Below are 13,404 nucleotides of genomic sequence, written 5' to 3' on the forward strand. Positions count from 1 at the left end.
ACTCTCTGAAGTGAGTGCATGCGCGTGTGTCAGTGCGCACCCTCACTTAGAAGAGAGGGGAGACGGTCCATCTATTTCACTCCAGCGGCAACCCTATATCTAAGACACACACAGACATTCAGACAGACACACACCACTCGGGAGATGACAGTTGTCTCTCTGAGAAGCGAAGTTAATCCCCGCTGGGATAGCAGGGGAGAGGAGAGAAGGAGAGACTGAAAATACTCCACCAAATAAACTGCAGGGGAGAAAGGGGGGAAAAATGCCTTTAAATTCTCAGTCACGTCCGTTTGTTTCATATTTTCAATCAATTCCATTTGATGCAGAGAGAGATGTAACGCGAAGCTCCAGAAAGGAAAGCATCTTCTGACGACCACACAGCGCGCGCGCACACACACACACACACACACACAGTGTCGTCCGTCTGAAGTAGTGAATGGGTGCTGAATTCAAAGAGCGGTCACAACAAAGCGTCGTCACAGGAATGAGAGAGAGGAAGGCAGTTGCACAAGAATGCGATAACTGAAAGACTAGTTTAGTCTCTGTGCACTTTTGACACTGTTGCTTTTGCCGTAAATATCCTTCCGCTGTTTGGCCAGCGTGTATTTAACAAATCCATTTTGAAGCTGTTTGTTGTGCCGCTGCCTGATAATGTCATCATCGTGCAAAGCAGTAGTTTTACAGAGAAATTCTGACCCAGATGCTTCTTTTTTTTTTTTTTTTTTTTTTTTCAGTACGTTTGCCCATTCATCCAAAAAAAACGACAGCTTTATCGCACTCGTCTATCACCAGCCTGCCACCCACTTACATCAGCCCCTCAAAAAGCACGTTAACAGCAGGGTGAAAATTTCAAACCGACTCGCTCGTCATTACTGATGATTGATGATGCTGATACGCAGCACTGATGATAGATGGCAGCAGCAGGATGAATTCTTAAGGGCACAGATGGATTTTTGTCTGGCTGTGTACAAAGCAAGTACCTCCTGTCTCATTGGCCAGCCCTTTCCTCCTTCAGATACACATTGCCCTTTAATATGCTGCAAACAAAGCAACAAAAAGACTACACAACCAAACAATACAGCTTCATAATTTTAATTCCTGAAAACTTTGAATTTGTTTTTTGCATCTGAAATATCAGCTGTTAATATGTTGACATATAATAAAAAAAATGTATGTGGATGTAAATGATCTATTATAAAAGCGCAGACTGTCATTGAATGTTCCCAGATTCACTCGCCCAAAATGGTGTTAGCATATGTTTATGTGATTCCTGTCACTCGGTTGAGTGAACATGATTTATTGAGATACAGAATTTGAATAAAAGCGTTTTGGCGATTAGACCCGAATAAACCAGCAGCAGCAGAACGGAGACCCAGCAATGACAGGAATTAGGACAGGACCCCCCCATTGTGTTTATGCTGGTGCTGGTGAAGATGGAGACTTGGGTTATGGCTCAGAGATGCCGGGGAGAGATGGATGGGGAGGAGGCGGGTTGCACAAATGCGAGTCTGAAAGGTGGAATGACAGAAGAGCACTGAGATTTAAAGGCTGATTGAAAAATGGCTGGATGAGAGTAATGATGTCAGCACTGAGTTCTGACAGCGTGGGAAAGAGGAAGTGATGTAAAAAAAAATTCTAGCAGGCAGATGAGTGATTACAGATCTTACTTCTTGAACTTATGCATTAACTTTGTTGCGAAGCCATGTTTATGTCGGTGTCTGGGAGAAGATGCTTTCAGCTGCTCTCTCGCCACGACGGGTCACCGAGGCGGGTAGCTCCACATGATTGATGTGGAAGTTTTATGCCGTATCCTCTTCTAAAGAGAACTTTTGTCTCCGGCTGAGATGCTAAATGCTTTAAAAAAAATTTTTTTTAAAACCCTAACCAGTTTGTTTTCCAGGCGCGGGTGTTGGCCACCATCGGTGTGACCCGCGGACTCGGTGACCACGACCTCAAAGTTCATGACTCCAACATCTTCATCAAGCCGTTCCTGTCCTGTTGCCCTGAGGTAAAGTGACCAGCTGACACACTAAGACATAACGCAAAATGAAAACAGAGCGTTTATATTTTGCTACATTCCTCTTAATTAATCTTTGTAGACAGATAAAGCGTTTCATCTTTTAGAAGCAAAATACAAAGCCTTTCCCTCCAATCATTGCAGCTGTGAGGAAGTGCTCGACAGCTCTCTTTTCCCTGCAACGCTTTGCACACAGGTACATTTTGCCAGTTTGGGAAAAAAAATTCTGCAAGGGGATAACACGTATTTTCACCAGTGTGTTAATTATTATCTTGAGCATTCGCTACTCACCATGTTTGGTGGATGCTTATCTTTGGTCAAACAGAATTTGACTGCTTTGGGGCTTTCAGTGTGTCTCTGTGAGGTGGGTGGAAACGCTTTCGTGGACATCTGAGCAGACGTTGGATTAGCAGCCATTGCGTTGTTTTTCTGGAACTTAGTGCAATAATTATACTGCCGTCTGCGGTGTGTTTTCAGGCGGCTGATTTGTGGTGTAGACACAACTTTGCAAGGCTCTTAGCATGTGATTTGTTCTTAGTTTCCAAACATCAGAGGATGAGCCAGCTCTTCGCCTTCTGCTGTCCGAGACTTTTTAGACGGCCTATTATCGGCTGTTTAGCTGGGGGTTTTTTTAACATAGTTTTATTACATCCAGTGCACAGTGCAGGGAACTGCTATGATTGTTCCTTTATTTATGTATTTATTTTTTGAAATGCAGTTTTTAAAAAGTGAAAACATATTTAATAATTCACGTTCAATTTTCAAGCTAAAAAACAATAAAAAATAAATAAACAATGAAAGGAACACTTCACGCTTGATGATTTAAAAAAAGTAAAAAAGAAATTTCCACCTATAGCCACCCCTGTAATGGTATGTAATTTCATGTAAACTGCTGTTGTTCCTCTGTACATGACTAATCTTCAGTTTCTCTTCACCGGTTCCTCCTCCTTGCGATCATTTCAATTTCTTGAACTATTGAAGCTGCTGGCAGAAAATCTGTGAAAGCATATGGCAATGTGTGAATTGCCCATGTCAGAGTAAAATAAAAAAACAACAACATTTTGAGTGGTTTTTATGTTTTCATCTTCATCTTGGATTTATGAAGACTATAAGGATTTATGAAGTCAGCTTTGTAAATTAGCTTTTTACAGCTTCTTGCAAACAAGTCTGACATATAGCATGTGGCTTTTGTCCAGGCGGATACTGAAAGAATAAAAAGCATAATCTGCATCCTGCACTGTAATTATATAAACTCTGCCTGCAGTCCTGGCAAATCAGCTGATCAGTGCCAGCCTATATGAACTTGATAGCTGGTAGTCTTTTATGCATACTCTAACAAATGGTCCTGCATGCAGCAACTACTGTCTCTGCAAAGCACATCGCACCCCATCTCCTTCATTTAATGCTATTTACAATATTTTAGATGCCACGTCAGTTGTCTTTTGGTTTTTCCATGTATGTGCATGAAAAACTCAGGAGCAGTCATGAAACGAAATATAAGTTAGTGCAGAAGAAATAAGTCAGTCAGTTGGCTTAACCTACTTCTGCCTCGGTCATATCTGCACTGCAGTCACTAGAGATGCAATTTTCTGCTTCTCTGTCTGGAAAAAAAAAAAGTCCTCTGCTGCTGGAGAACTTGAGCTCACCTGTCTGTCTGGCGCTGGTTTCAAACCGCTTTCATCTCCTGATGCAGTTTGTCTTATAGAGTTTTGCATTTTTCCTCCCCGAGCGCTCTGCTTGATCTTTAATTCATTAATTCCCGGGGTTCATACCAGGTTCACATGGAAGTCTTAACTCCTCTCAGCACTCGGAGCCTCTGTCTGGATCTCTCCCTCACGACTCTCTCACCTCTCCACAAAGCCTCTCAGGGGTATCTCGAGATGTTCTCTGTAAAGCAAGAAACGGCATTACATTCATTAAGTCGTAGAAGCGTCAGGCGTCATTGTGTGTAAAGTGTTGGACAGAAAAGATTTCATCATTTCATCTGTCGTAGTCATAGTATACCAGCCTTAATTAAAATTGCAGTTTTGTTTCACTGTTTTGTAATTACATAAATGTGTAAAAGCCAATTAGCAAAACTGGAAAGGGGAAAAAACTACAAGCAAGATTTTCAAAAAGATGATAATAGAATCTCTTCTTTATTAATGGATGTGTTGTGTATTATTTTGAATTACAGGGCAGATGGAAATTAATGGTTTACTCTGACTCATTTCGTGGGGTTTTTTTCTGCTTTTTTTCCCCTGCTGATGAATACATAAATGATTCTAGAAAATAGTTGAATATTTTCTGCACTTTAAAGCCACAGTGATGAGATCCAGCAGTGCAGATTCTTCCTCTATTCTTTTTTATGTTTTTCACGTCAATTTGAAATGAGTAGTGAATAAGGCAGGAGGGTGAAGCAATCCTGTGTTTCAGCAGTGAACACAAGAGCAAAGTAACAACAAAGGTTGATGTGTGCAGTCAGACCAGGCAGTCGATTCAAACAGGGTGGTGGTTGGGGGTACTGAGTACTATAAGTTTCTGTATAATAAGGCATCTATAAATTGCTATTGGCAAAGCCCCAAATTGCTTCACAAAAATAAAAAATGCAAACAAAAGAACTACTTTTTTTTATTTAAAAAAAAAAAAAAAAGAACAATGAGAAACCACAGCTAAATATTTTTAAAAGAATCTCAATAAAAGACCTAAGATGTTGCCAGATGATGCAAGTCTGGTCACTTGATCTTACGAGCTGACAGCTATGGATATCAACCATTCAAGCATCTCAGAGAGCGCCGGTTTAACATGAAGGGGTCATGGGTCTTATGGTACGGGGCTATTCAATGCTAACTGATGAGCAGAGTTTTAAAATAATGTGAAAAATAATACTTGGCCAATGTGATTTTGGACATAGCAGAGTGATATGTACAGTATGTATAGCTAGCTGTAGCTAACAGTCATCAAAGCGGGAGCAAATAATTTCCTGTATGGCCTTATGTACAATGGATGAAAGAAACAATGTCATTTTGGATTGTATTAAAATCCATTTATTTATTATAAAAGCATCAGAACACTTACAATTACTTAATGGATTTGGTCATGAACCAACTCCACTATTGAGCTGGCAACATCAGGCTTTTCTTCCATGCTTTAGGACTAAGAGTATAAAAGCAGTCTTGGGGTCACTGGACTAAAAAGAAAAGTATAACTTAAGAAAATGTAGGTTAGAACAGTCCATGTGAGAAAACGCAAACTGCAATTAACAATGGACCAAGGATCGAGCCTTGAGGAACACCACAACTAAAATCGGTAACAGTGAAATGTTGCCGTGGGGAACACTGAATTTGAAATGTATGAATGTTAAAGATCTAGAGCACTTCCCTTAGAACCAACCCCCCTTTTGTATGCAATGCAGAAGAATGGAATGATTGCGTAAAACCTATTAAAAAGGTCATTTGATACCCTCGGTAGAGCTTTCTCTTTGCTATGATGAGCTTTAAAAAAAACATCCATATTACTACCGATAAAAGGGATCAGTTGAGTTGAACTGATGGCCCTTTTGTTGTTTATCATGCAGGTGAAGGTGTATAACCTGATGCATTACGAACACGGAGCTGATGATGTGCTTGTGATGGGAACTGATGGCCTCTGGGATGTCCTTTCCAACCAGGAGGTGGCTGAAGCCGTCACCACCTTTCTAGCTAACTGCGACCCTGACGACTTACACAGGTTGGAACTTTCCTTTGTTTTATTTCCTTTGTCTAGTTATTTCGTTTTTGCTACATAAATAAATAGGAATTTTGTAAATTGTGCCTCTGTGTTGTGTATTTTATTCAGAATTACATCCTTCTTTTCAGCACCATGCGCTGTTAGACTATAGAGTTTGTTTCAAGAGAGTGCCATTAAATTAAATGAGCTACAGCGTATCACAATATTAAAGCAAGGGCTTCATTGCTGTGTCTTCTATTGGCCAGGTACACAATGGCAGCACAGGATTTGGTGATGCGAGCACGAGGTGTTCTGAGAGACAGAGGCTGGAGGATCACCAATGAGCGCCTGGGCTCCGGAGACGACATCTCAGTCTTCATCATACCTCTCATGTACGGCAACCGCCAGCCCTGAGGAGCATTCCACCGATGCTATGGTTCAGTGATGAGAAAGGCCTGTAGACTCAGCAGGATTGATTAGTCCTGAACTCAGAGTCCCCCTTTTAGTTTTCTTATTTATTTGCTTCCTTAGAAGAAGGTGGCACATTAATTTGTTGGTGCTTCATTTCTCTACGGGAGTTCAGGATTGATCAGCTCAGGGGAACTACAGTCAGCATCGCCATGTTAGTTTATTAAGACTCCACAGTCGTGAAAGCTTAAACCGTAGATAATTTTAAGTCACTAAATCATGTCATGAATAAACAATGTCAAGAAATAATTTGCCTGGCAAAACTCAAATAAGCAAATGCTTTTCTGAAGTGAAGAAGAGCTTTCTCGCTCTTTCCCTCCCTCCTCTTGTGCTAAACAATTCTGGGCTCCTCCTCCTACTATTCCCCTTTCTTTAGTTGATCCTTCCTTCTCTTGTAGGCTATTGTATATTTAACTTGTTTATATATATTTAAAAAAAAAAAAAAAGAATACCTCCTTTGTCTTGTGAAAATGGACCAAGCTGACATGTCAGCTGCATTTTCTGTTTTGCCACAGTGTGGCTTTAAAGGACTCACTTGCTGAAGAACTGTTTCAAGTTTGCCGAAGAAATTAAAGAAGTGTCGATATGGGCACAGAACAAGAGGTTATCCACATTTCCCAAAAAGTCATTAAAGGATCTTAGCCTTTATCAATCGAAAGTTGAGACAGAAGGACTGATGTGGTTTATGAACAAACAAACACATCTGCACAGTCATTTAATCCAGTAACAAGTCGCCATGTTCTACTAAACGTTTTATTAAATAATTTTATTTTAATTATATTCTTAGATATTTAGGCTTTTGTTGTTCTAGCTATTCTCTATCAATTAAATATGAAGCTAAAATCATAGTTCAGCTTAACGAAAGATAAGAAATATTTTGGGTGGGGACCGTGGCACAACCAAACTGATTGTGACCCTATGTAATAAGTTAATGATCTTGTTACCTTTAAAATTGTTGCTCTGAGGATGGGGACAACATCTGTGACCGCTAGCAATCAGCTGTTTTATTGACTTTGAATCATCAAGATAGTGATGAACCACTAATAAGAAGTGTTCAGTCTGCCATCAGATTGAATTGGTGCAAGTTGGGAATTTTGTGCGCAGTCATTGATAAAACCTGTTGCAAATTTGTTGCTGTCAACATGCAACATTTACATGAACTACTTACATTCAGAAAACCTCCATAAATAGCGGTGCAGTTGCTGCAGGACAGCGATGTAACTGCAAAATAACATAGCAGGTTTACCTCTATGGTGCTTGCCTCTGAGTGGTCAATTGGTTGCCGCAACTTCTTACCAGGCTACTATCCATCTTTTTTTTTTCTCTCCTAGTTGCAGTGAGGTTGCGGTCCTATTTTTACTCTAGCGTGGCTAAGCCATAAGTCATAAGTGGTTTCTATCTACTGATTTGGAAAATAAATATTTTTTAATATAATTTAAAATCCTTACATTTTTAAATTTGGGATTTGGTTTGGCAAATCTCTTGAAGTTATAAATAACTGTCTTAACGTGAGATTAAATGACTTGTACAACAGTGTATTTGCACTTTAGGCCAACCCATATAACTCACTGAAGACCCATGGTACGATGAAGAAGCAAATATTCCCTGCAGCAGGGAGGATTGATATAATTCATAGCTGTAGTTTTAAAAAGAAAAATCATGAAGTACAATCAAGGTTGAATCTGAAAGCTTTTGTTTTATTGTTTTGTTTTTGCATGTTTCTTGCTTTAGGTGCTTCATCAGAATGCAGATGATGTTGCCTTCAGGGGGACGGGTTTGGGTAAAATGTGTTACCGTGAGTGGATGTAGTGGACTGTGTGTCAGTGCATGCAGTAGCATAATGTAGGCCTGGGATTATGAGCAATGGTGCAATGGTTTGAATTATTGTTGAATTTATATAGACTGAATGAGAACTGGTAATAATGTTATTAATGTGCAACGATCATGCATATATTATTGATTATATATTATTCCAGACATTTGGCATAAGACCCAAAGGATGAGAGCAGCCACAAAGAAAGGGAACAAGATGAAACTATACCAATGGCTATACATGAAACCAAATCATTTTCTCTTTTTTCCATATTTGTTTCATATTTTTTAGTTTTAGTTTTAGGAAGTTGCAGAAGATATGAAGTAGTTTGTGCTTCAGAAACTTTTTAATCTCCAAATTTTTATTTGTATGTAGAAAATTGAAATTTTGAGATACATAACTTGAAATTTAGAATAATTTTGATGGAATTTTGACTTGCAGATAGGGGGGGGAAGTGGTGGAAAAAACTGACACGTTTCACTCCAAGCTGTTGAGGCGAGCAAACAAATATGTTTTAGAAGAAAAATGTGTTTTGAAAAATTAAACATCACCATAGTTGATGTATGGGGTTTTGGAATTAAACCGGTGTATTTAAAAGTTGACTGCAAAGTTGGAATATGTAATAAGAGGGTGACAACTATAAAGAAGTCAATTGTTAATAAGTAATGTCCTGAATGATGTCAGATAATTGAGCTGGATGAGAAGAATATTGGTTATTCCTGTGTGTATGGTGCATATGAAACTACAGCTAGCAGCTATCTAGCTTAATTTAGCACTGAGACTAGAAAATCAAATACTGCTGATCTTTACTGATACTATATATTATTATTTTGATCTGTAAAAAAGTCAGAGTATAAAAATTCCAGTTTTGCTGTGTTCTTTTTCTTTTTCTTTTTTTTTGCATATTAAAAGTTGAGGTCTGTCTTTACACGTCAATTTCTGGGCTAGCTGTTTCTATGCTACACTAAGCTAAGTTAAGCTAATAGTCTCCTAGCTGTATCGTTTAGATTTACTCGTAGGAACTGAGTGTAGTATTGAAACATCACACTTCATTCTTCCTAAGACTACATACATGCAAATTACTCAAAATTATTTTGTGTCACCATACATGTACACATGCTATTTGTCATGCTATCTTGCACAGTGTTTGCAGCTGACAACAATAATCTACCTTTTCCTCCAAGAAGCAGTCATTGATGTTTACCTGAACTTTGCATGGTGCATTTTCCCCTCTTATACATTCCATTAACGAAATATTCCAATGTTAAATAATGTATTAGAATATTTTCCTTCGGTTAGGTGTTTAGCATTTGTTAATTAATGAAAAACCTTTCTAATAAGTGGTTATTTTCCCTTCATACTTTACTTTTCCATGTAAATGTTTTTGATGCTACCAGATCTTCAGCATCTGACGTGTGCATCAGTATGTGTTTTGAATGTTCATCCTTCTACCTGTGCTTTAGGCTCTTTATTTTTGTCATTAAGCCTTTTTCTCTTAAACGAATGTGGAAACATGAGTATATATTTTATTTTTCTCATCCTATTGTGCCACCCAACTACTGCACATCAACTCAGGTTCAACTGTCATGTGTCGATAACGACCTGTTGAGAGTGGTTTTCTAAAGACAGGAAGTGCTCTGTGATGGTCTTGGTTCCACTGCATTTGTAAATATGTGGGAGAGCATTGGTGTGTACAGGAAGCTTTTGATCAGCTTAGTCCCTTCAGTCAACTGTAGGTCTTGCTTTCTGAATTTGCTGTATTGTGAACCTTGTCATTGCTGTTGTTTTTTTCTACCTAAGACTACTAATGGTTTTAGAAAGATGCAAAGAGCTGATTTCTTTTTTCTGTAGCAAAGAGGAATTTTGAAGCCCAGTGGGAAACCGTTTTAAGTGACCATTGTGCTACCCTCAAACTCTGTTTGTGAATGTGAACTGCACATTTTATATAACGTGAAAATAACTTATGAGGTCAAAAAGAAATATTTTTAATGTTTCCTTGTGCAACATTTGGACTTTTGGGGGGGAGTGATGTTTACCTGCAGTGTTTCTTTTCCAGAAATAAAAAAAGAGACAATAAATGTTGAAGATCAATTTAAAGTTGTTGTTTGTCTCACTAAAAAAAGGAGACAGAAAAGGAGTCAAATGGAGCTGTGCTCAACATTCATGTGAACAGAATCGATAGTTTTCCAAACCTTTGCACTCTCAGTTCAAATTAATCTCAACGAGCAAGAAACAAAAGAGAGTCCAGAGGAGCTAATCAGTGTTGTTGCTGTTTATATTCCCTTGGTTCTGCTTGTGGGAGAAACTAACAAACACGGTCAACTGGACACTAAAGGACTAGTTTGGCTCTGAGAGCAGACAGCGGAGGGATTCATTAGAGGAAATACAGACTACTCACTGAATGTCAAACATTTTGCCGGAAACGCTAAACAAGATGAGACATTTTTGTTTTATTTATTTATTTTTACAGCGAACCGTAAGTGCAATGATTGTGCACAATCATTCAGACACAATTCATAATGTTGATGAGGTAAATATGGGTAAAGGCCATTAGAACAAACTGATTTCCTGTGTGACCACAAAGGAAATGTGGAAAAAAATGGATGAATGACCTCACTATTCATATACTGGTAAGTGGTTTATTTAATACTGTCACCATTGGCAATGTTTGATGACTGCCTAAGTGAAAACTAAAAACCGCTGCTAATTCTCTACAAAACATATATACGCTTTATTCTTCTCTGTTGCTTCCAGCTGCCTGTCGAATAATCTTGTAGTAAAAGGTTTGGCCTAATAAGCATGTGCTTCAGCCAGTATCTTTTTGATTAGCCTTTTCTAGCACCTTGATAAAATTGTACCTTGAAGAATGGAGACAAAATTGGGTCCAAGCTTTTACCAGCAAAGTGTAACTAATAAAGTGTCCAGTGAGTGTACCATGAACCATGGCACACATCAGCTTCATTCTAAACTAATTTACAATGCATGTCACTAGGTGACCCTTTAAAATACATAAAAATCCTTTCATTCGTTAAAAAAAATTTGAGAAAATATATTCTTTTTAAAGTTCTCTCATACATGTACTGTCACAGGGATGGATGTGCATATAAAACAGGGCTAACAATTTATTTAATGAACTCGGCCTATGTACAGATATTTGTTCATCTCTAGCTCTCGTACACAGTGTGTATTTTGTCCTATCTCACTCCCAACACCACAAGCTGATGAATGCAGACGGCTGCCAGAGGTTTCTTCCTGTCAAGTGGGAGTTCCTTTCCACTGTCACCAAGTGCTTGCTGTTAAGGGATCGTTTGATTGATGGTTTTCTATGTATTATTTTAGGGTCTTTACCTTACAATATAGAGCACCTTGAAGAGACTGCTGTTGTGATTTGATGCTATGTGACTAAAACTGAATTGAACTGAATCCTTGTCAGCCAGAGGCTCAGGCAGAGTGCTCTTAACACTTGGTTTCATTTTTCTTTGTTGGCCATCCCTCTGTGTCAGTTTAAGCAGACATCCACAATAAGCCCCACCCACCTGCTATTTAACCTTCTGTTTATAGGGGCAGCCAATCAAAAAACTGGGTTTCAATAGTTTCAACCATTTCACACATTGAATGAACCGGTAAGGTCAAATAAAGGGGGTTCCAAACAGCTAGCCCCTAAAAATAATTGTCACACAGCTCCCTAAATACTGTTTCACAGTTCAAACATTGAGTCAAGCACTACACCAATTTCAAAGCATGCCTTCACAGCACACATTCTGATTTGCCACAATAGGAAATGTCGATGATGTGTGTTGATGACAGCTGCACTTGAAGGTTGTCCTGCTTTAGTGAATGCTTCTTAATTGTAGACATGGGCGGACTGATCCAAATAGCCACAGTATCGATACCAACACCGGTATCGGTGGATTGGATTGATACTATTTTTCTATCCTCTAAGTTTAGTATGTAGCCCACTTCATTAAATTACTTTTTTAGCAATAATAAAAGAAAATACCTCAAACGCACACTATGAAAATTCTTTGCGTTGACTGTCACATCCATTTTATTTAGCGCCTACAGCACATTTAAACAGAAGCTGCCCCCCCCCCCCCCAAAAAAAATAAATGTTTTAAAATATATGAAGAGCAGAAATACATTTTATTTGAGAGCGCCTTTTTAAAACCCAAGGTCACCTTACAAAGAGAAGAAAGATATAAATAAAACAGTAGATTATTATAAAATACAAAAAATAAACAATTTTATTTTTTTAAAGGTAAGATCTGTATTAAAGCGAGCAAGCCAGTTTAAACAAGTATGCTTTAAGCTGTGACTTAAATAAGGGAAGGGAATCTATATTTCTTATGACTGGAGGAAGTGAATTCCAGAGCAGAGGAGCAGTGCGACTGAACACTCTGTTCCCCGTAGTGACAAGACGAGCAGAAAGAACAAGATGAATGGCAGATGAAGATCTGAGAGAGCAGGAAGCAGTGGTAATATGAAGCAGATCGCACAGATAAGGAGGGGCAAGGTTATGGATGCACTTAAATGTGAGAACTAAAATTTTAAAGTTTATCCTAGCTTCTATGGGCAACCAGTGAAGCTGATGAAGAATTGGGGTTATATGTTCTCTTAAGGGAGTACGAGTATCAGCACTGGTATCGGCAAAATTGGCCCTATATCTACTTTGCATTGGAGCTATAACACAATTTATAATATGGTACAGCACTAGGTTACCATAAATGCTTGCTAAGACACTTAATGGGACTGGCATCTTTAATTCCATCTTTGCTTTAACACCCCACCCCCGTGAGAAATAAGAATGTTTAAGCAGAACATTAATTATAACAAGATTTGGAATCAGATATACACAAATGCACGTGATGCAAGCTTTGGAAAAAATACTTTATTTCAAGAAATGTTAACATTTATATCACACACAAGTATTTGAATTTTCTTGAAAGCATGCGTTTTCTTTTTCTTTATTCCATCACTTCTTTTTCTGAACGATGTAAAGTGGGGTTTAGGCTTTTATGTCGATCCGGTTGGCTCCCTCGTTGCAAGTCACCAGCGCCGGCAAGGCAGTAGATTGCGCAGTCATCTCCGCAAGGGGTAATATGACAACCCGACCAACAGCACAAACTACTACCTCAGCCAGAACTTGGCACCAGGGATGCGCTTTTCTGTGGAAAATCTCTTGGTTCCAGATTTAATCAGACTATCAGTTTTATTGGTGTCCCCGTGCGTAAAAGCGCACGGAAAATGGCGCACGCCTAAAACGGGGCCGCAATAAAGCGAGACAAAACCCCACCCATAGTAGGAAAGGAGGGGAAAAAAACACCTCCCGTACATTTCCCATATCTCCTGCACACACGCTCTCCTCGGTTGACCTCGGTGGTAAGAAAAAGAGCAAATAGAGAGGGAAAAATGTGGCAGG

General features: G+C 38.9%; 1 protein-coding gene across 1 annotated transcript in view; it reads left to right on the plus strand.

Moving 5' to 3' along the window:
- LOC102202158 (protein phosphatase 1H-like) overlaps positions 1-6,883 on the plus strand; it is a 30,877-nt gene extending 23,994 nt beyond the window's left edge. The window contains exons 8-10 of the mRNA XM_005725136.1: positions 1,901-2,008; positions 5,574-5,725; positions 5,971-6,883. Of these exons, the coding sequence (XP_005725193.1) occupies positions 1,901-2,008; positions 5,574-5,725; positions 5,971-6,118 (408 nt within the window). The 3' untranslated portion in view covers positions 6,119-6,883. The remainder of the gene's footprint in view (positions 1-1,900; positions 2,009-5,573; positions 5,726-5,970) is intronic.
- The last annotated feature ends 6,521 nt before the right edge of the window (positions 6,884-13,404 follow it).

This window comes from Pundamilia nyererei, unplaced genomic scaffold, assembly GCF_000239375.1.
Source record: "Pundamilia nyererei isolate P.nyererei 1_Seehausen unplaced genomic scaffold, PunNye1.0 scaffold00014, whole genome shotgun sequence".
Taxonomy (NCBI): domain Eukaryota; kingdom Metazoa; phylum Chordata; class Actinopteri; order Cichliformes; family Cichlidae; genus Pundamilia; species Pundamilia nyererei.